The sequence below is a fragment of the Eptesicus fuscus genome, chromosome 3 (assembly GCF_027574615.1).
Source record: "Eptesicus fuscus isolate TK198812 chromosome 3, DD_ASM_mEF_20220401, whole genome shotgun sequence".
In the NCBI taxonomy this organism is placed as follows: domain Eukaryota; kingdom Metazoa; phylum Chordata; class Mammalia; order Chiroptera; family Vespertilionidae; genus Eptesicus; species Eptesicus fuscus.
This window is the reverse complement of record NC_072475.1, coordinates 33,034,474-33,058,546: the sequence shown is the minus strand read 5'-3', so window position 1 is coordinate 33,058,546 and position 24,073 is coordinate 33,034,474. Positions and strand designations below refer to the sequence as shown.

Below are 24,073 nucleotides of genomic sequence, written 5' to 3'. Positions count from 1 at the left end.
TTTTAAAATCACATCATAAAATGTTTGGGGGAGAATTTTAAAATAAAATTACCCATAAACCCTACTAAACATTTACTATTTATATTTTGGTATATTCCTTACAGATATTTTCCTACATGCATAAAATGCTTTATTGTAACAAAATTGGAATCATAGTTTTCTTTAAAATAGGTTTCATTTGTTCCTTATAAGGCTATTCCTAGATTTATACTAAAATTTTCTAAATGTATACCAAATCTTACTGGAAAGGCGGCAGGGATCTTCTTTATTTCCTACTTTCTAGTTGGTTACTGCTAGCAAAGATGAAAACTATTGGTATGTATGCATTTATATTTATTTGGCTACTTAACTCTGTTTTAAGTGCTAGTAGTTTTCAATTGGTTCTTGCCAATTATATAGACAATCATGTGAAAAATAACTCTGAATAGTTAACATCTCTTGCCAATCCATGAGAAACAAAGCAGTCAAGGCTATGATTTAAGCTCTAGCTAACTCTGAGTCTCTCAACATCCCCACTCACATACTCCTTCCAGGTTTTGCACTATTAAGATTTCCTACACACAGGAGATGGGATCACATTTCCTAAAATGCTATACATACGGCATCATAAACTAAGCAAAGCATTAACTTTAGTTTTATGAACTTAATTTTGTTTTCATTTCATTCAATTTTTAAGTTTAATTTCATTTCAATTTGGATTTCATCCAATGAATAATATATTGAAAATCTATTTCATAGTAGTTTACATGGTCCAAGACATAGATACAAATTCAGATAAAGTTTTGACACAGAACCATTTTCTTCCATTATGTCTCATTTTTAAACTACAAGGTAATGTATCAATCATCACTCTGAATTGGTCAACAAGTGACATTTTTTAAAAACTGATAGCTGAAAAATCCAATCAAATTGTCAAAAAGCATTTGGAAATAGTAAGAGAATTTAATAAAAATGATGGGTTACAAAATTAACATCCATACATCAAAGATTTACCCATATAGAAAAACAACAAAAACAGCTAAACTCACTCACTTATGATAGTATCTAGTATCATTGTGTCCCCTCCCTTACTGTGTGCCACAGGGATTTCCTCAAACTTTGTAATCATGTTTATAGCTTAGAGTATCTGATTTGGTCAAATTAAAATGATACCAATAACAGGCATTTATATTAACAACTTACTATGTATGGCTAATAACCAGCAGAATAATAATAATTTTAAATAGAAATTGTATTAACTCCAGCATAAATATTATTGGCTCAGAAGCACAAACTCTTCTTGTATATGTTATATCTTCAATCTATTCCTCATGTAGTTAGAAATTCTAGTTCTGCAATATTGAATATTATTAATATTAAATGAATACTGTTACTAATAAATAATTAGTGATAAAAGTACTGAGTGGTAGCATAAGACATTTAATTATAAAGTTACTTCTAAACTATTCAAATTGGGGGAAGGGAGTGTAACATTGCTTAAATTCATTTATTACTAGAAATACACTTTTGACATTAGAGGTTAGAAATCCGTAATGGCTTCAGCAAAGCCACCATCTGGCCTCAGGTGATATATAAGCCTTAAGAGTATAGTATGGACAACAAAATTAAAGGTTACATGTTGGCAAGAGACTGAAAAGACATACCTAAGTATTCTGAGAAAAAGTTTTCAACAAATTAAAACTTTAACCTTTAAATTTGGAATAACAGAATATGATATGGGACATCATATCCATGAGAAGAAAAACTATGGAGAGTTTTAACCAAGAATAAGGATACCCGGAATCTAATGTTAGCTTTATGCTCTTACCCTTAGTTTTCACATGTAAAATAATGATATTAGATTAAATGTTCTTTCAGCCTGAAAATTTTAATTCTCTTTTTAAATGAAGTAAGTCTAGAATAAAATAGTTATACTTATTTTACTCTTAATTATTTAAGCTCCAATTATTTAGGGCACCAATAGATACATAATAAATAGGACAGAAACTATTGATTCAAAGAATCAGATATTTTTATCGCTTACATCTTTTGTATACACACACATATATGTAAATATGTACACACACACAAATATTTAAAAATACTTTCTCTTCAGCATGACAAATGTTCTCAAATGACACTGACTCAGGACTTTTAAAAAAATTACTCTCTGCAGTACTTTAAATGTGAGAAATATCTCAACTGAAGTCAATATGTGAATTTACAGACTTATTTCTTAGTAACAAAATGTGACAACTTGAAAAACATTCTCTTTAAGACAGTATAAATCAGTACATAGTTAAATGTTTGCTGCCATCTTGTGGCTAATTTTACTTTATGAAATTTGTTTCATTATTTGTTGTTTATATACAAACTAGAGGCCCGGTGCACGAAATTCATGCACAGGAGGGGGTATCCCTCAGCCCAGGCTGCATCCTCTTGCAATCTGGGACCTCTCAGGGGATGTTGGGCCTAAGCCAGCAGTTGGACATCCCTCTCACAATCTGGGATGCTGCATGCACCAGTGACCATACTTTCCATACAGGTGAAAGGTATCTTGCTGTTGTATGGGCAGCTACATTATTTTTGCCCTGATTATAAAAAGTAGTACATAACATGATCTTTCTGAGGCAGTAGTACCATTTTCCCCATCTTATGGGTGGAAAAATTGAAGCAGGAGAAGTTAAGTAATTGGCTTTGTCACACAGTTATAAGTGTCAGAATCAGGGCTGACCACAAAATGTGCAAGCCAGAGTCCATGCATGTCATCATTGCATCATCCTGTTTTTTCAGTGTTAGAGTAGCCTTGAGAGGTTTTAATTTTTAAATCTAAGAGACTGTTCCCCTAGGCCTGGCTGGCAATCTGTGGGGCAACCAACAGGCGGGGTGATCGGGAGGGGCCTCTGCTGGCACCTGCCTTGGCTGGCAGCCTGGCACTGCCCACTGGCCAGCCCTGACTCCCAATTGCAGCCGCTGGTCATCTGTCCCCTGGTAGTGCGTGTCATTGCAATTGTTAGTTCCGCTGTTCAGTCAATTTGCATATTAGGGTTTTATTATATAAAACTAGAGGCCTGGTGCACGGATTTGTGCACTGATGTGGTCCCTCGGCCTGGCCTGTGCCCTCTAGCAATCTGGGACCCCTCAGTGGGGGTCAGATAGCCGGTTTCAGCCTGATCCCCACAGGCCCGATCCAGACAGGAGGAAGCCTTATCCTGTGAGTTGAGTGTCTGCCCCCGTGGTCAGTGCGCATCAAAGTGACCGGTCGACTGGTCATTCGGTCACTTAGGCTTTTATATATACTAGAGGCTCGGTGCACGAAATTTGTGCATAGGTAGGGTTCCTAGGCCTGCTGGCGATCAGGGCCAATCGAGGCCTTCCGGCTGCCGGCCGGGGCCTTCCTTTGTTCCATGCCGCCCCTGGTGATCAGCACACATCATAGCAAGCAAACTCCTGGTCTCCCGGTCGATCTCCCGAGGGGACATTTTGCATATTAGCCTTTTATATATACTAGAGGCCCAGTGCACAAAATTTGTGCACTTGGGGGGGGATCCCTCAGCCTGGCCTGCACCCTCTTGCAGTCCAGAAGCCCTCAGGGGATGTCCAACTGCTGACTTAGTCCCTCTCCCTAAGTGGGCAGTTGGACATCCTTATCCCTGCTGTGGAGGTGGGAGAGGCTCCCACCACCGCTGCTGCGCTTGCCAGCCATGCGCCCGGCTTCTGGCTGAATGGCGTTCCCCTGTGGGAGTGCACTGACCACCAGGGAGCAGCTCCTGTATTGAGCATCTGCCCCCTGGTGGTCAGTGTGCGTCATAGTGACCAGTCACTGCCATTCGGTTGATTTGCATATTAGCTTTTTATTATATAGGATAGATAGATTCTAGGATTATTAGCTATCTTATAGCTAGTAATTCAATAGACTGTATTTCAAGAAAATTTTTCCATTAACTGTTTATGCTTCAGTTTTATAGTTATAAATTCAAAAAGGACTGCGTAAGCCATCTACTCTGACATCTTGATAAATGAAGGAGTAATTTCTAAAATAGGCAATCACTATAAAGCAAGGATACGTATTGTCTATGAATACCTAGACCTATGAAAAAAAATTCTTCCATATAATGAGCGATTTTGTAAGCTCTATAATAAAAACTGTCTCCATCATTTTTCTAGCCAATATTCTGTTTTATGCATTAACATTGCATTACTTCTATAAACCATTTTGTGGAACAAACATCCTATATTTTTGGCCTATAGAAATGTTCAAAAGCAAAAAATAGTCTATTTACTGTTCTACATATTTAGGTAGGACGTTCTAGCCATGTATTATCTACTTTATAAACCATAATAATTATATCTCAATATCTTTCATAAGAAGACTTAACTATGATAAAATAAACATTTTACTGTCACAGGAATGTCCAAGCAATGTCAGTTACAGTACTATTGTACTGAAAAGGGTCATCTATCAATACATTCTCTTCTTATCATTTGTATGTGTCTTATAATTTGAGAACATATGCCATGTTGAAGAGAAAGTATATATATATATATATATATATATATATATATACACATACACATACACACATACACACACACACACACACACACACACACACACACACACAAAAGACAAAAAAAAAAAAAAATCTGATTCTTTGAAACAGTAGTTTCTGTCCTTCTAATACATATTCATTGGTGGCCTAAATAATTGGAGCTTAAATAATTAAGAGTAGAATAAGTGTAACTATTTTATTCTAGACTAATTTCATTTGTCATACCCATTTGTAAATGACTTAAGAATTAAAATTTTCAGGCTGAAAGAACATTTAATCTATTATCATTATTTTACATGTGAAAACTAAGGCCAAGAGCATAAAGCTAATATTAGATTCCAGGTATCCTTATTCTTGTAACTCTCCATAGTTTTTCTCCTTGTGGATATGATGTCTCATATTCTGTTATTTCAAATTTAAAGATTAAAGTTTTAATTTGTTGAAAATTTTTTTTCTCAGAATTCTTAGGTATGTATTTTTGGTCTCTTGCCAACTTGTAACCTTTAATTGTGTTGTTCATACTCTTAAGGCTCATACATCACCTGAGGTCAGATGGTAGCTTTGCTGAAGCCATTAGATTTCTAATCTCCAATATGAAAAATATAATTCTATTAACAAATGAGTTTTTTAATTAACATGTTATTTAAGCAAAAATGATGGTCTATATCTATAGCATGTCTCACCATTAATGATAAAGAAAGTAAATTATCTTTTATAGGACCTATATTTTATCCAAGAGCTACTATAGGCTACCTGAATTCTGATAGTTGTTTAACTTTGATAATTTGAATTTCTCATGTATCTTCACATTAATCTATATAGGGTAAAAATAATTACATATTCTATATGTATATATTCACAATTCACATTTGATTTTAAGAGGCTGGACTGAGAAAACTGGATTGGCTACTTGCCTGATAGGAAATGCAACTTGCTTTATCTCATTATTGCTTGCAGTTAGATAAGGGAACAGCAGAACAGAATACCCTCTACTTTACAAACAGTCAGGCCTACGAGCTTCCATGAAAATCACAGGGTACAAGTCCCAAAAGCCTCACCCAATCAGAGCCAGAGGAGCTATAAGGTTAAGAAGGCCTTTCCATAAACTAGCAATTTAGTGTTTCATGTGTCTATACTTTTAAAATATCTTTTCCAAAACAATTTATTAAACCAGCTTTCCTTAATACATACAAAACTAAAACTCTCTTATAATCACAATTAGCAATTAACAAGTCATTAGAAATGTACAGATTTAGCTTGAATGCACTGCCATGGAGTTTTAACTCTTCATAATAGACTAGAGGCCTGGTGCATGAAAATTCATGCACTGGAAGGGGGAGTCCCTCAGCCCGGCCTGCCCCCCCCGCCCCCCGCCACAGTCTGGGAGCCCTCAGGGGCAGGAGGCAACCCAGCGATCAGGGGAAGGCGACGCCCCATCACACCTCTGCTGCTGCCACTGCCGGCAGCACAAGCCTCTGCCGGCCCTAGTTACCTGAGCCTCAGGCAGCTCTGGGAGGCTGAGAAGCCACCATCCGAGACTTGCCTGTGCCTCGAGCCAGCCCTGGGTGGCTGGGGAGCTGAGGGGACTGGGTGCCACCATCTTGTGGCTGTGGGAACTGCCATCTTTGCAATGGCATGAGGGTCAATTAACATATTCCCTTTATTACATAGGATTAAGAACTTACAGCATCTGCTTTACAAATGGTGTTGGCTACATGTCGACATAGCATCTTAAGCCAGTTTTCTTTTGGAATTTCCTCTGATGTCATCTGGAAACTGAGCAGCACATTTGCCTGCTCTGTTGGTGGCCGCACGAGCAAGGCAAAAGCATTATGGCAATCTAGGGTTCCAGAATTATAAACAATATGTGTTATTCTTGGAAAATGATAGATTTATGCAAGTTTAGTTACCTCAGATCAACAACAACATTCCAATGAAATGAATGATCTTTTCTCCACCCTCCCCACCCCCTCTATTTTTAATTGGACAGAGATTATCACCGTTTTACATTGAAACATTAGAAAGAACTGTAACAGTAAGTACCATATGAAGAACCAACAATAATAATTTGACATTACATAAACAGTATTTTCCATGACATTTAATATTTTATATGATGGAGTTTTAAACAATTAGAATGTATCATTACTTATTATCCTAGAATTTAAGTTTTAAAATGAAATGGCATTGTAAGAATAATTTAAAAACTCAACCTATTTAAATTAAGTTTAAAGAAACAAAATTATCAAATATTAAAATTGTTACAAAATGTTTTTTAGAACCTATTTTAAACAATGAAATCTTCCATTATTAGAATCCAAAAATATGGAAATATTTAAAATAAACATACTACATAACCCATAATTCAAATGTGACAATAGAGTAAAGATAGCAATATAAGTTATTATTCAAATTTTCTTTGTTTCTATTAACTCAAAGCCTTTCATCATGAGAGGATGGGATCATTAATGGAACCAGCTTACACTGTAAAAATCATGCCTAACACCCAAAATATGACCATAAAGATATATCACTAGTGCCAGTTAAACAATGATACTATTTTGAGTAGGTATAAACTTTTGGCAATTTCAGGCCTTCAGAGATACCTCCCTTATACTATCAAAGTTGAGGGAGAAAGCTTCCCTTAATACACATTTAACTCCATGCCAAGACTACCATAGTTACTTAGGGTGTATTTACTCATGCACATCATTCCTAGTCATATCCTAACTGTATCCTTAACAATGCTGCCACTGGCAACAAGGAAAGTATAAGATGCAGAGCACAGATGATTTCTTTTGGATTCTGAAGAAATAAAATGTTTTGGTGTGGGAACAGGCTAGGTTAGTGTACATAGCACTTTCATTTGAAAAAAAACATAAGGGAGTGAAACAAATCCGCAATGAGTATGAACTATTTTTATTTAGCAATAGTTTATCAAATAAGCATACCTTCTGTCTCTCTTATGTCCAGCACTTTCTTAATTTGAGAAAGAGGCATTAGATGAATATGCTTAAGAGAAGCTGGAGGTCGGGTCTGGCCATGAGGACTCCTAAAAGTGCCAATAACTTTGTGGCGTTTCCTTGCTATCTGATTATAGAAAAACAAAAGTCATTATAAGTAATATGAATAAAAACAAAGACAAAATACTTAAAAACAAAATGCACTAATCACATAAATCTATATGCAGCTCATCTATTAGTCATTCCAGAATTACTATGAGATAAGAAGCTATGTAAAATATTCATACATGTACTTGTATAACAGATATGCTCATGTTTATATAAGAGTTCAAAGGTCAGGAAACCAGGCAAAGGGACAGGATCTACACAAAAAATCCTAGAGGTGTGAAAAAACTTAGAAGCATTGTGAGAACTAACAGGATCAAAGAACTGAGGAATTTTCTTGAGTTAGGAAGGAAAATAGTTACTCTGGGACCTCTATATTGGGTACAAAAGATAACTGATATCAGTTTAAGAGCAGAATTCACAATTATCTCAGATCCTGAGAATAAATTACACAGAAATGGTTCTGCCTCTCATATTTTCATACCATCGAGAAAGGAGACAGTTAAAAGGTAACTAAACAATAAATTAAACAAATGGTAGAAATTATAAACTCAAGGTGCTACGTTAAGACATAATTTTACCTAAACTAGGGATTCCTGCAAAAGAAAGAGGTAAATAAAATAACGCTGGAAAAACCAGGGGCAAAATCAGAAAGGACCCTGCAATTCATGATGTACTTGAGTTCTGTGAATTTAACAAGGTCTTTAAATTTATTGTTTCCATCTCCATGAAAGCCTGGTATGTTATTTAGCTTTTTTAAAAGGACATCTCTTTTGAGGTAATAATCATCAACTGAAGGACATCCACACAAAATGTCTTAGATTAGGTTACTTAATGAATTGAGATTAACAGGTCACCATCATGAATATGACAAAGTATGGCTGAAAAGCATATCTACTTAAGTGTTGGCTAATTAGAAAAGATCAAAAGGCAGTCAGTACATATTCATATTGAAGCAAAACTATGACTCAGATCTGTATTAAATATTAAGTTAATTTACCTTAATGTAGTGAAAATAAGCAATAAAAACTTAAATATTTTCACTAATATTTAAATATACATTAACTTGGTTAAGCAGAATAAATATAATTTTAAGGTTTTTTTAAAAAGGAAAAGCAATGACAAGTGTTAATAATTTTTGTTGTTGTTGATCATCACTGGAGGATATTTTTCCATTGATTTTTAGATAGAGTGGAAGGGAAGGGAAGGGAAGAGACAGAGAGAGAGAAACATCGATACACATCAATTGGTTGCCTTCCACATACGCCCCAACTGAGGGGATCGAGCCTGCAACCAAGGTATGTACCCTTGACAGGAATTGAACCCGGGACCATTCAGTCCGAGGGTCCATGCTCTATCCACTGAGCCAAACTACCTAGGGCACAAGTATTAATATTAATGACACATATGCTAGTACATAAAACTCAAAACAAATAAAATATAAAAAGAAAAGTATATTCTTAAATACTAAATTAGTTTAGCTTCAGTAAAACATCACCTGCCATATTTAAGAGAAGTCAATATAGATTTTATCCATTTTAATGGTTTCTAACTTTTATCTTACTCTTCATTCCAAATTTGTTAAGAGGTTTGGTTATTTGTTTGTAATTTTGGTTTTTCAGTTTATTAATTTTAGAGGAGGTGGGGAAGAAGCCAGAGAGAAGAGGGAAGGAGAGAGGGAGGGAGGGAAGGAAGGGAGGGAGGGGGAGAAGGAGAGAGAGAGAGAGGAGAGAAACATTGATTTGTTGTCCCACTTATTTATGCATTCATTGGTTGATTCTTATATGTGCCCTGATTAGGGAGGGGGAACAGAGGGGGGGAGTCAAACCACAACCTTGACATATTGGGACGACAATTTAACCACAGAGCTATCTGGCCAGGACTGTTTGGTGTGTGTTTTTCAGACAAACAAGCTAGAGAATGAGAGTTTAGGATTATAAATCTTCTAAGTCCAAATTTAATGTTAGAAATAGTACTGTTTCAATTACTATGATTCTGAGATAGGAAAGCTAAGAGAGAGTAGAACAAAAAGTCACTGGTGAATGAAATGAGAGGCCAGGGTATTACAAAACCGACTGGAAGCTACAGGGAATGACAAATGGCAAGAATTAAAGTGGAAGGTGAGTCAATGAGCCAGTTATAGAATACTTCAAGGAATTTGAAGGGGATGTTAAGATCAAAAAATTAAAGTTAACTACAACTCTCTTGGGATTAAGGGGATAAAAACCAGAATGGATTAGCTGGGAAGTAAAGATAACCTAACCAATTAGATGAATGAAGCCAGTTGACCAAGGGAATTCAACAGGAAAGATCCTAAAAAAAAATTTTAATAGGACCTAATAGAGAAGAACTGAGCAACTATGGACAGACAGTAAAACTCCAGGATAATCCCTACTGAGGTAAAGTACTATTTATCTGCCTCATGATTTTTTATTATAACTTTCTCAGTTCTGGGTATGGTCAATTGTGTATAGTATTTTCAGTGTCATTACTTTGTGTTTTGCAACATTCCTGAACAAATGATTTTTCACTAATCTCACAAAACTCTGCATTTAACACAAGTGAACTTTTGGTGACTGGGCATGATTTATTCTCTAAGAGTTCTCTGTGTTTTATAACAATACTAGAGGCCCGGTGCATGAAATTCATGCATGGGGAGGGGGGTGTCCCTCAGCCCAGCCTACACCCTCTCCAATCTGGGACCCCTCAAAGGATGTCCCATTGGGATCGGGCCTAAACGGGCAGTCGGACATCCCTCTCACAACCCAGGACTGCTGGCTCCCAACTGCTTGCCTGCCTGCCTTCCTGATTGCCCCTAACCGCTTCTGCCTGCCAGCTTGATCACCCCCTAACCACTCCCATGCCAGCCTAATTGATGTCTAACTGCTCCCCTGCCAGCCTGTTTGCCCCTAACTTCCCTCCTCTGCCGGCCTGGTCACCCCTAACTGCTCTCCCTTGCAGGCCTGGTGCCTCCCAACTGCCCTCCCCTGCTGGCTATCTTGTGGTGGCCATCTTGTGTCCACATGGGGGCAGGATCTTTGACCACATGGGGGCAGCCATATTGTGTGTTGGAGTGATGGTCAATCTGTATATTACTCTTTTATTAGATAGGATAGAGGCCTGGTACAGGAGTGGGGACCAGCTGGTTTGCCCTGAAGGGTGTCCCTGATCAGGGTGGGGGTTCCCTTGGGGTGTGGGGCGGCCTGAGCGAGGGGCCTGTGGTGGTTTGCAGGCCAGCCATGCCCCCTGGCGACCCAAGCAGAGGCCCTGGTATCTGGAATTTATTTACCTTCTACAATTGAAACTTTGTAGCCTGGAGTGGAGCCAAGCCTCCTGCTCGCTCCTTGGCCAGCAGCCATTTCTGTTGGGGTTCGTGTATATCTTCTATAATTGAAACTTTGTAGCTTTAAGCAGAGGCCTGGGCCAGCCAGGGTGTGAGGAAAGCAGGGGGCAAACCTAGACTCCTGCTCTTTCCAGCTCCGTGGCTGCTGCCATTTCTGTTTGGATTTGTTTACCTTCTATAATTGAAACTTTGTAGCTTGAGTGGAGGCTTAGGCCGGGAATAGCAGGCGGAAAGCTTGGCTTCATCCGTTGCCTGTGAAACCCAAGCCTCCCTCCTGCTCTCTGTGGCTGTAGCCATCTTGGTTGGTTTATTTGCATACTCGCTCTGATTGACTGGTGGGCGTGGCTGGTGGGCGTGGCTTGTGCATGTAGCGGAGTGATGGTTAATTTTCATATTACTCTTTTATTAGGTAGGATACATGATGCAAGAGCACAACACCAGAAGACATGTAGAAAAGAAAGAGGAATAGACATTTTTTTTTTTTCTAAGAAAACACATTAAATCACTTTAATGAAAGCAACAGGTAGATACCAAATAACAGAAATTCAAATTAGTCTTCTGGTGAATTAATATCTGTTTTATCAAAATGAATAGCTTTATCTCCTGAGACAAAGGAAAATACACTCCTTTATATCCCACATTAGGCCATTTTAATGTTTGAAAGTACACTATTAACAGAATGAAAGAAAAGAGTTGAAAAAGCAGCCCTAGTTGGTTTGGCTCAGTGGCTAGAGCTTTAGCCTGCAGACTGAGGGGTCCTGGGGTGGATTCCAGTCAAGGGCACATGCTGGGGTTGTGGGCTCAAACCCCAGTAGGGGGCATGCAGGAGGTAGCCGATCAATGATTCTTCTCATCATTGATGTTCCTATCTCTCTCTCCCTCTCCCTTCCTCTCTGAAATCAATAAAAATATGTTTAAAAAAAAAAAAAAAGAAAAAGTACACAAATATAATTCAGTTTGTCTATAGGAATAATATGGGAGAGAAAAAATTTAAATTAGATAAGAATTTTAGAATCAATGCACATCATCTGATATACTGACCACTCATTTAACCCTGATGACTTAAGGAAGAATCAGGAAATCATAATTCATGATATTATACAATCAATTTATCTCTTTTCAACAAAATACTGATATCTTTACTTAAATTTCAAAGTAACTCATAGCTATGTCATACATTTCTTATAAATATACATAGATATAAGAAGTTCTTAAAATTCGTTTGACTTAGGGATTTATTTGCATGGAAATAAACTAAATTTTCATTCTGACTTAAATTTGAAGTCATGAAAATTTATCATACTTCTTAATATTAGGTCTTCTTCTAAAAGCATTCCATTAATAAAAAGTATTAAATCAACAATTGGTCTCAATTAAAAAAGTGTGATTATTTAAGTTTAGTTACTTTAAACTTACCTATAATACTTTAATCAAAGCTTGGTTTTAAACATTCCAGGAAGTCATATAAATCAGTATTATGTTATATTAAGTACAACTTTACCTCCAGGCAGTCATTGAAGAGAAAGAGGGTTACTTGTTCTCCTCTGTCACAGGGGTGCTCGCCTAGAGAAATTGTTTCAACTCTTTGGATTAAGCTTCGGTGAGAAGATAAAAGGTTAGCCTGTGTAGATTGAAAATATTAATAGATCATTTGGGAGCAAAGAATTATTTTAAATTATAATTTAAAAGAAAGTGGTGCCAAGATCTTTTTATATAAAAATTGTAGAATCTAAATAACAAGAAAGAGAAAATAAATTTACAATTATCAAAGATGAATACTTACTGGGCATCCATCTACTTCATAAACAACATCAAAAATTTGCTTTTGCGCTTCCGTTTTTCTCTTATCCTCATTAATATGCCTGAAAAATTAATAAGGTTATTTTTAAAACTTTAAAAGCTTAGTGGAACTTAGTTGGTCCCTGGTTAAAAAAACAAAAACAATGACCCAACCGGCATGGCTCAGTGGTTGTGCATCAACCTATGAACGAGGAGGTCATGATTCGATTTTCAGTCAGGGAACATGCCCAAGGTTGCAGACTAGAACCCTATGTGGGGAGTGCAAGAGCCAGCCGATCAATGATTCTCTCTCATCATTGATGTTTCTATCTCTCTCCCCGTCTCCCTTCCTCTCTGAAATCAATAAAAATATATTTTAAAAAAAAACTCAAAATAAGAAAATTCAAATTTTAAAAAAAGTAGACAAAAGATTTGAACATATATATCACAAAGAAGATAATATGAATGTCAAATAAGCACATGAAAAAATGCTGACCATCATTTGGCATTAGGGAAAATGCAAGTTAAACCTACAATAAGATATTTCACTATACATCTATTAGAATTTCACAAATTAAAATGACTACTCATACTGAGCGTTGGTAAAAACATAGAGCCACTGGTGTTCAACATACACTGTTGGTGGGAATGCAAAGTAATACAACCACTTTGGAAACAGTTGGGTGAATTTTTTAAAACTTATATGACCTAGCCATTCCTACTTCTGGATACTTTTTATCCAGAAGAAATGAAAGTATATGTCCATATAAAAATGTATTCACAGATGCTCATAGCAGCTTTGTTATAGACAGACACTGAAAACAATCAAAATATCCACCAACACATGAACTGATAAATGTGGTATACCCATACAACAGAAAATAAAAGGGGATGAACTATTGATATAAGCAACAATAAGGACTAATCTAAAAATAATTATGCTGAGTAAAAAAAAAGCCTGACAAAAATATAATATGCAATTTGATTCTATTTAGATAAAATCCTAGAAAATGCAAATTATACTGATAAAAGAGAAGAGTAGTTGTTGCCTCAGGATGGGCCTGAGAGGAAGGAAAAGGGATTACTACCAAAGGCTATGAATAAACTTGGAGGTAGCGGAAATGTTCCTTAACTTGATAGTGGTGATGGTTTTATGGGAATATATATATATATACTAAAAATAAAAAAACTTTACATTAAACATATATAATTTGCTAAGAAAAATGTACTAAAAACTACTAAAATGTAGATCTATAACAAATTAATGTTTATAAGATAATATGTGTAATTAATGGTGTTTGAGTCCAATTTTAGGGGGGGTTTTGTTTGTTTTGCTTAAATGGCAAGGACTAGTTAATTGGTGCTCTCTCATTGTTTCCTTTATCTTACAGATTACAGTGTTTCAATCAACCACAATATTAATAAGCACTTAATCCCTATGCTAAATATTCAAGAATCCTAAGAATTCAAGTGTGGTCAAATTCTGTAAGATTTACAAATCAGTATCACAACTCAACATTAAAATTGCAGCTTCTTTAGTTCAATATCTATTGAAAATCTATGAGCAAGCCATTTAGGGTAGTGATATATTAGAAAGAGTTGTAAATTCTGAGGAAGCTTAAATAAAATGTTGAAAAAGAAAGAAATCTTTAATCACCAGTCATCAATTTGGCTCATTATTCCTAAAGCAGCCCACTTGACACTACTTCAAAGGAGGCAACAGGTCAAATGACAAATCTACTCCCTAGTTAGGTTACTTTATAATCTTTGTTTACCAAAATACATTGTATATAAACTAGAGGCCCGGTGCACGAAATTCGTGCACGGAGGGGGGTTGTCCCTCAGCCCAGCCTATACCCTCTCCAATATGGGACCCCTCGAGGGATATCCAATTGCCCATTTAGGCCCAATCCCGGTGGGCAGTCGGATCCCTAAACGGGCAGTCGGACATCCCTCTCACAATCCAGGACTGCTGGCTCCCAACTGCTTGCCTGCCTGCCTTCCTGATTGCCCCTAACCATTTCTGCCTGCCAGCCTGATCACCCCCTAACCACTCCCATGCTAGCCTGTTTGCCCCCAACTTCCCTCCTCTGCCAGCCTGGTCACCCCTAACTGCCCTCTCCTGCAGGCTTGATCGCCTCCAACTGCCCTCCCTTGCAGGCTTGGTCCCTCTCAACTGCCCTCCCTTGCAGGCCGGGTGCCTCCCAACTGCCCTCTCCTGCTGGCCATCTTGTGGTGGCCATCTTGTGTCCACATGGGGGCAGGATCTTTGACCACATGGGGGCAGCTATATTGTGTGTTGCAGTGATGATCAATCTGCACATTACTCTTTTATTAGATAGGATAGAGGCCTGGTACAGGGGTGGGGGCCAGCTGGTTTGCCCTGAAGGGCGTCCCAGATCAGGTGGGGTTCCCTTGGGGTGTGGGGCGGCCTGAGCGAGGGGCTTGCGGTGGTTTGCAGGCCAGCCACGTCCCCTGGCAACCCAAGCAGAGGCCCTGGTATCTGGAATTTATTTTCCTTCTACAATTGAAACTTTGTAGCCTGGAGCGGAGCCAAGCCTGGGGCTCCCTCCGAGGCCGGCTGGCAGCCATTTCTGTTGGGGTTATAATTGAAACTTTGTTGCCTTAAGCGGGTGGGCCCAGCCAGGGTGTGAGGAAAGCTTTGCTTCCCCTGTGGCCAGCGGCAACCCTGGCCTGCTCTCTCAAGCTCCATTCTGCCGCCATTTGTTTGAATTTGTTTACCTTCTATAATTGAAACTTTGTAGCTTGAGTGGAGGCTTAGGCCTGGCAAGGGCAGGCGGAAAGCTTGGCTTCCTCTGTTACCTAGGAAACCTTGTTCTCTGTGGCTGTAGCCATCTTGGTTTGGGTTAATTTGCATACTCGCTCTGATTAGATGGTGGGCGTGGCTTGTGGGCATGGCTTACAGGTGTGTCAGAGGTATAGTCAATTTGCATATTTGTCTATTATTAGATAGGATAATAAATTGCATATGCTATCATCACTAAACAGGCAAATAGGCCAAGTAACAACCTCTCAGCTTTTCTCTTTGTGAAAATATGTTAACACTGACTGCCTACTTCAAAGAGTTGTTGAAAGAATCAAGATAAGAAATGACAAGAGTTTGTTAAACAATGAAGTGTTTAAAAAACTATTTTTTTTTTTTAAACCACAGATAATCTTTTTTTATATATATTTTATTGATTTTTTACAGAGAGGAAGAGAGAGGGATAGAGAGTTAGAAACATCGATGAGAGAGAAACATCGATCAGCTGCCTCTTGCACACCCCCTACTGGGGATGTGCCCGCAACCAAGGTACATGCCCTTGACCGGAATCGAACCCGGGACCTTTGAGTCCGCAGGCCGACGCTCTATCCACTGAGCCAAGCCGGTTTCGGCTTAAAAAACTATTATTCTGGCTGATAAACATATCAAATATGAATGTGAGCAAAAAACAAAACATGCCTAAAACTATCCATAGCAACAGAAACTCTTAATTTGAGCATTATTTTATTGCTGGGCTCTCACTCTTACAGCTAGTAAAGTGCCTTGCTAAGCATGCCTTTGCAAGTTGTTTTTTTGTTTGTTTGTTTTTTTAATATGGTTGTTTCTTATTGTTACTTTTATTTTTTTGTCGAGAGACAGAGAAAAAAACATCAGCTGGCTCCTGCATGACCCCTACTGAGGATCAAGCCCACAACCCAGGCATGTACCTTGACTGGGAATCGAACCAGCAACCTCTCAATGCATGAGATGACAACCAACCGAGCAACACTAGCCAGGGTATTTTCAAGTATTTTAAGAAACTACTAGTGGCCCAGTGCACGAAATTCATGCACATTAAAAGGGAATTAATTAGAGGAAATATTGCTATTTGCCCTTTCTCTATAATAGAAGTGTCAGAGATTAAAGAAAATTAGTAAAATGTATATGAAAATTTCCCTCCTGTCAGTCTCGGGTGCGCCGCGGGACTGAGTCAAGTCCCCACCCACTCACGCACACCTCGAAATCGAGAGAAACCCAGACCCAGCCAGCCCCACCCCTGTCTAGCCCCGCAGGGCAGGGGGAGCAGCCTCAGGTCCCCCGGCCCAGTGCCAGGCGGGGGGACAAAGCCTCAGGTCCCCCATCTAGCCCTGTGGGGCGGAGAGCATGGCCTCAGGTTAATTGGTATAGCCTCAGGTCCCCCAGACCTAGCACAAGAGCATGAGGGCGTGATGACCATTTGCCTATTAGCTCTTTATTATATAGGATTTCAGACTGAAGCACCTCATGAAATCTCAGAAATATTTTAATTAAATCTATTAAATATGTTGATATGTAAAGTCCAAAGAGTTGAAATGCCCTCACCCTCCATGAGTCAAAGCAATACCAACATAGTTTTCAGTTCTGATCATAATAGTCAGGAAAGATCATTTCGATCAGAACTATGTCTACAAGTTTAACAATCAAGGCCCCAAGGCAATTTCATTGAGTTTATATTTTCATACATCTCCAACCAACCCCAATAATTTAATTCCTTAAAATTCAAGGTAAGAAGCCAAAAGCCAAATGTAAAGTGAAAAAAAGTATTATAAATCTTTTTTTATTTCACCATGGTCAAATTTCCAAGTTACATTTGGGCAATTTATGTGAATATGAACACAAAAACAAGCTATGATTAGAGGTATATAAAGAAAATGGCTATTAGTAAATTATAACATTTTCAAATTTGTAAACCATTGTTACGCTCTGTACATAATAGTTTAATACCCTAAGAAATGTTTTTAATTAATCAATGTATTCTTATAATACTTTCTCATCATTTTAATGTGTAATTACAGTATTAGAAAAATAACAAGTATTTGTTATTTTTCTCTCCATTTATGATTCTAATTGTTCTATCATTTCCATTCTAAATCCAAGGAACAACAAAAAAGTTGAAATAATGCACTTACGTCATTACTTCCTTTAGTGATCCAATAGCTTTCTCTAGAGTGTCTTTGTCAGGATTTTCTTCAGCTGTATGTTTCTTAAGATCTGTAATGATAAAATGTTTTTTCCATGATTAACAAAAATTCAATGGTTTTCCATCCAAGATTTAATTAAAAAATGCCATCCATCTTAACAGACATAGACTAATAATTTTTAAAGATAATATCCAACCTTTTACCTTAAGAGCTCTCTTCCTACACATTTGTTAAGGTTCCCACATTTGTTTCTTATTTACTAAACTTACAGAATAATATGTGACCCATTATTTCACAGCTATCTCAATTTCCTTCTAGTAAAGTTTGAGAACTGCTAGATTCCTTAAATTCCCTCCATGAATGAAAACACAGGCTGGGAAATCATTATATAGCTGTATTTCACACTGGAGTCCATGAGTGCATCACAGAGAGCCTTTGGTGTCCTTAGAGCAGGTTTTGTTTCATTTACGGGTTCATGAGATGCCTAAGCCTTGATTGTTCTTACGCAGGTTGCTCTTAATGTTCCCTATGCTGTATTCACCTAATGATTTCCTAGTACCATACCCACTTAATCTTTTAAATGGATAGAAAAAAATCTTAGAAATCATGTTCATTTTATTTATTTTTTGAAATCAAGTTCATTTTAGTCATGACACCATTTGATGGATTTCTATAAGTACTAATGGAGATAAGCAAAAAAAAAAAATACACTGCTTTGATTGCGCATATATTCTCTTTATAATCCATAAAATAGGACAGCTTTCAAAGACTAGGAAATAATTTCATATGCTAGTAATTCTAAACTACATTAGATAAACGTAAAGAGAACAAAAATTGTCAATTTTTTTTGGTTACTACTATAATTCATGTTAACCGAAATATTTTAAAGAAAAAATGATTAAATAGCCAAAAAGTCAGCTTCCTTGTCAGCTACACATACTACTATATTTAAGGTTTGAGGATCAAAATGCTTTTTTACAGACTTATTCCTATTAGTAATTTAGTTTTCATACTTAAATTTTTTAAATAATATAAAAATTGACACTGTCCTAAAAATATTCACTACTATAGAGTAAGCTAAATGTAAAGGCATATACATATGCTTATCTTTTACTGCAAGCAAAATTTATTCAAAAAATTAACTCTCGAGGGAGAAACCAAGATGGCGGCATAGGTAAACACCTGAACTTGCCGCCTCGCACAACAACTTCAAAACTACAACTAAAAGACAAAAAGGTAAAGATAAAAATTATGAACAAATACATATCTATCAACAAGTGAATCTAAAAATCAAGTGAATAAAAAATCTGATGAACAGAATAATCTGGTGAATATAATAGAATCAAGAGCATAGAAAGGGAGTGGACTGACAATCCTTGGGGGGAAAGTGGTGTAGGGGGTGCAGGAAGAGAATGGACAAAAATCGTACACTATGGATGAGGACGGGGGGGGGGGGGGGGGGGGGAGGGACCGGGTGGAGGGGAGCTATGGAGGGGAAAAAAGAGGAACAATTGTAATAAACTGAACAATAAAGATTTTTAAAAAATAAAATAAAATAAAGCTATCTCTCCAGAACAGTTAAAAAAAAAATTAACTCTCCACTATAAAACTCCCTTCCATTGATATCCATAGTTTACTTTCCAAAATAAATGAGTATTTCAAGTGTTCTGCACAATCTAAGAAAAAAGTGAGCATAAGACCAAATATACAAAATTTTACTACGACTCAGAAAGAACCAAATAATTAGAGACAAAGGAATCATCTCTTGCCTTGGGATTTCTGTGGGTGAATGGTGTTGTTTACATGAATGTAAACTGATTTTGCATTAATGACACATCAAGAAATTTAAGGAGACTTTTAGTGGAAAGATAAAAAGTACAATACTGGTCAATATAATTGATATCAGACCAAATAAAGCATTCTAAACCAGGCTGAATTTTTGTAGCACCAGTGATTAAGATTATCCATAAAGATATTTTCTATGTAAAAGATATAAACTTTAACCTTTTGCACTTGGATGTCGAGTGTGACTCGACATGGTTAGCATTGGTAGCAGCTCGTATGTCGAGCCACACTCGACACGTAGTTTCACCGCAGGGGAAGGGAGATTTTTGTCTATTTTTCCAGTATCTTTTCTTGTTTTTATTAGCATGAAAGGACAAGTAAAATGTAAATGCCGTCTCAACTGATGCCAAAAAAGAAAAAATGAAAAACCGATAACGCATGTGAAATTTATTAGGAAACTAGTACATGATCTTGTTGGAGAATTCAGAGATGGTACACCAACTTCCAGGGGTAGATTATTATCCACTAACTTAGAGCAACGTTTAGATGGAAAGCTCCATATAATCACACCTCACCCTAACAAAAAAATCAAAGGAGGAAGAAGAGAGACAATTTATATTTGCGAAACATGTGAATGTAAACCAGGTCTTCATGTGGGTGAATGTTTCAAAAAATATCACACCATGAAAAATTATAGAGATTAAAATTACTCTTTGAATGTATCAATAATTTGAAATATAAAAAAATCCAAATAAATAAGTTTGTATGAAAAGAAAACTCCAGTTTTTTTATTCTACTGCCGCACATTGTAAAATCTGGGGTATTTAAAAAATTAAATCCTGAGTAGAATAAAGGAATTGAGAAAAAAGCAAGTGAGTGCAAAGGGTTAATGCTAAAATCTAAGAAAATTTGAAAACAAAGAGTTTCAAATTTTTTAGAACAAAACAATTCTATAAAAACATCCAAGTGGTCTAAAAAACGATCAGACAAGTACCATTTAAAAGTAACGCAACACTAGGTAACCTCTGTACTGGCCGGATGAGAAGTTCAACAAGGCTTTGCCGTCCACATTCTGGTTTAGCTTGGTTGATCTGAAAAGAATTAATTTATTCAACAATTTTTTAAAGTGGTTTTTGCAAACATTAGACACCCTACATTTATCAATTACACCTCTTCATTAGTGCCCTGACAACTAACAGGAAAGCTGGGGTGGCAATGTTCTCTGGCAGATTACTGTGGTTGAAATAACCTCCTGGCCAGCCAAGGGTTAATTAACATCTTAACCAGAAAGTGAGTTACTCTACATACTACTATATAATCCTTTTTAAACTAGTCTTAAATCTACATGATTCGTAAGGAAAAAAACTTTTAAAATATTGTGTTGATTGGATAAACAAAATAAGGCAGTGGTAAGAGGCGGGGGGGAGTGGGGGGGAGAATCATTAAAGGCAAGACAGAATTCCCCTAGAAATGTTTTAGGTGTTTGAGAACTAAAACATGTATAACTTTAAACAAACAAACAAACACCATAAACAAGATTCTCATTTACTTAGCTGCCTCTTAGACCCTGCTACCTAATATGTCGAACCTTCAGAATCTAAACATCACTGCTACTATCAGAAGGTACAGCTAAAATTAACAGGTAACATTAAGATCTTCTTACATGAACTCATTTTTACTAAAAGCATAATTTTAATGAATTCCTTCAGAAATTATTCTCAGATTTTTATTTGAAAGACTGTACATTACCTTCAGAAAAGCATGAAATCTTGGTTTCTGTTTTTCACACTTAATAATTGTTTCCTTGCTCATTTCAAAGAAGTTAACAAAGGGAGGGTAGGTTTTTACCAAATCTTTTGACTAGAAAGAAGAAAAAAAAACACACACATTAATTTGTAATACCTTTCACCCTTAGACAATAAAACTTGAAGTCGAATGATCAATAGTCATAATCTGACATAGAGTGCAAAAGTAAGTTTCTTCTCATGTTAAATACAAAAATTTATGAGTTAACTGCTAAACAAAATGCATCAATTGGTATGCACAGCCTGAAAAGTAAACACCGTAAAGAAAGAAAAGTATGTTAAAACTTGTTGTACTGATATAAACATAACAAGTTTAAAACTTATAAATTTAATTCACAACAAAGGAGCCAAGAACACACAATGGAGAAAGGAGTCTCTAGAATTAATGGTGCTGGGAAAACTTGACAGCCACATGGCAAAAGAATGAAACTAGACCACTTTCTTACACCATACACAAAAATTCATTCAAAATGTAAGACATGCAACTATAAAATTCCTAGAAGAAAACATAGGAGGTTAAACTCCTTGACAGGGGTCTTAGCAATGTTTTTGAGGCAAGGGAAACAAAAGCAAAGATAAACAAATGGGACTACATCAAACTAAAAGGCTTCTGCACAGTGAAGGAAGCCTTTCAGTTTGATGTAGTCCCAAAGAAAACATACAAAGGCAAACAGGCTCATGGAAAGATGTTTAACATCACTAAATATTATGAAGGTGCAAGCCAAAAGCTACAATGAGAGATGACCTCACACCTGTTAGAATAACTATTATGAAAAAGATAAGAAATAACAAGTGTTGGAGAGGATGTAAAGAAAAGGGAACTCTGTACACTATCTGTGGGATTAAGTGGTGCAGCCACTATAAAAACCAGTATGAAGATTTCTCAAAAAATTAAGAATAGAACTACCATATGATCCAGCAATTCCACTTCTGGGTATTTATCCAAAGAATTTGAAAACACTAATTCAAAAAGATATACACATCCCTATGTCCACTGCAGCATTATTTACAATAATGATGTGAAAACAACCTGTGTCTATAAATGGATGAATAGATAAAGAAGATGTATGTGTGTGTGTGTGTGAGTGTGTATTCCCCAAAAAATGTATACACACTTTGAATAATTATAATGGCAGTGTTTATTAAAATACATTTCATTTTCAAAATTCAGCTATCAGCTGTTAAAGTGTGAGACACCCTCTCTATATAGTAGAATATTATTCAGCCATTAAAAATGAAATCTTACCATTTGTAATAACATAGATGAAACCTGAGGGTACAATGCTAAGTGAAATAAGTCAGAATGATAAAGACAAGTAACATCTGATTTCACTCATATGTGTAATCTTTTAAAAGAGAGAGAAACGAACAAACAAAACAAAATCATACATACAGGGAACAGATCAGTAGTTATCAAAGTGGAAGGGAGTTCAGGGGTGAGTAAAAGAGGGGGAAGGAGTCAAGTTCATGGTGATGGATAATAACTAGACTTTTGGTCGTCACTCTGTAAGTGTATACAGATGCTAAATTATGTTGTAGACCTGAAACTTATATAATAAAAAAAAGTCTGTTTAAGTTCAGAATATAGTAATTAGAATTGATCTATGCAGAACCTAAGAACATGCTATTATTTATTGAAGGATCCAAACCATCATTAAAAGATTCAATATATTAACCAAAAATGCAAACAAGAAAAGAAAAAGTCTTGGCTAATTGAGGAGACTAAAAAGTATCAAAAGGTATGTGAGAATAATTTGCATATTTGGAATTCTCAAGCAAGCACACATACACACGCACAAAAATCTGAGCGACTAGATGGTAAGAACTGGAAGTTAGAAACCCTCAGAAAACAAAAATAAATGTGCCAGAACCCAAGGCACTGAAACTTACAATTATATTCAAAAAGACTAAAAAAAAAATGTATAAGTCCTATTCAAATCATCTCATTCAAAATGAATTTACTTTATTTGAAAAAACTTAAGTTATGTTGTTCTTCTCCTAAAAAGTAGTAGTCTATTAGAAGCTTTTATGCAGAGCAGACAAAATGACAGCAAGTAATATCAACTAAGGAAAAACAAAAATGAAAACTCAGTTAAAGAAAATTTCAGAAAAATCATTAATCTATGGCCACTGTGAAGAGCAAATAACTTGATATATAATAAAATAATTATAGCACAATACTACAGTGTTCCTAATGATGACCTTGAGCTATTCAAAGTGTTAAGTTTTATATTTAACAAACACAATGATGTCAAAGTTTTAAAAGCTCTCACATTTAAGCAGGTAACTTTCATTTCCTGCCAATCCTTTATGATATTTAATCTGGAAATTTTTAAAAAAGAAATAAGATATTTACATATTTAAGAAAGATGTCACCAATGCTTTTGCTTTCATCCCAATTAACAATAAGGTCTTCAAGATCATCCTGAAAAAAAAAAAAAAAAACACACAAATTAAGACATTTAAAATTGTACTTGACAATCTCTTAAGTATCTTTTAACATTTTCAAGATAGTCATTTTGAAAAAAAAAAAAGATAGTCATTTTGAAGGTACTTTACACAGTATGTCCCCTTTATATCTAGAAATAACTGAAATATCCAAGGATTTTGATAAAATATAAAATAGAAGTATTTGATAAATTGCATTTTATTAACTTATAGATCTTTTATATTTTTATTTGTAATGTACAGTAATATCAAAAGTAAGTTAATATATTTGCTTGAAACATTTTATAATTCAGATTAATCTTTTTCCTAAATAAACATTAATATGGGTAATTTTGAGAAAACCGATAAATTTAATTCAAGAACCACACA

The 24,073-nt window shown here is 36.2% G+C and overlaps 1 protein-coding gene across 2 annotated transcripts in view; it reads right to left on the bottom strand.

Annotated features, from left to right (window-relative positions):
- Positions 1–24,073, bottom strand: part of ECT2 (epithelial cell transforming 2) — a 62,732-nt gene that overhangs the window by 13,557 nt on the left and 25,102 nt on the right. For both annotated transcript variants that reach the window (XM_054711254.1, XM_054711249.1), the window contains exons 14-21: positions 23,613–23,681; positions 21,201–21,311; positions 20,446–20,542; positions 17,655–17,736; positions 12,727–12,805; positions 12,445–12,564; positions 7,484–7,622; positions 6,218–6,372 (exon numbers count right to left, since the gene is read on the bottom strand). In XM_054711254.1, the coding sequence (XP_054567229.1) occupies positions 6,218–6,372; positions 7,484–7,622; positions 12,445–12,564; positions 12,727–12,805; positions 17,655–17,736; positions 20,446–20,542; positions 21,201–21,311; positions 23,613–23,681 (852 nt within the window). The remainder of the gene's footprint in view (positions 1–6,217; positions 6,373–7,483; positions 7,623–12,444; positions 12,565–12,726; positions 12,806–17,654; positions 17,737–20,445; positions 20,543–21,200; positions 21,312–23,612; positions 23,682–24,073) is intronic.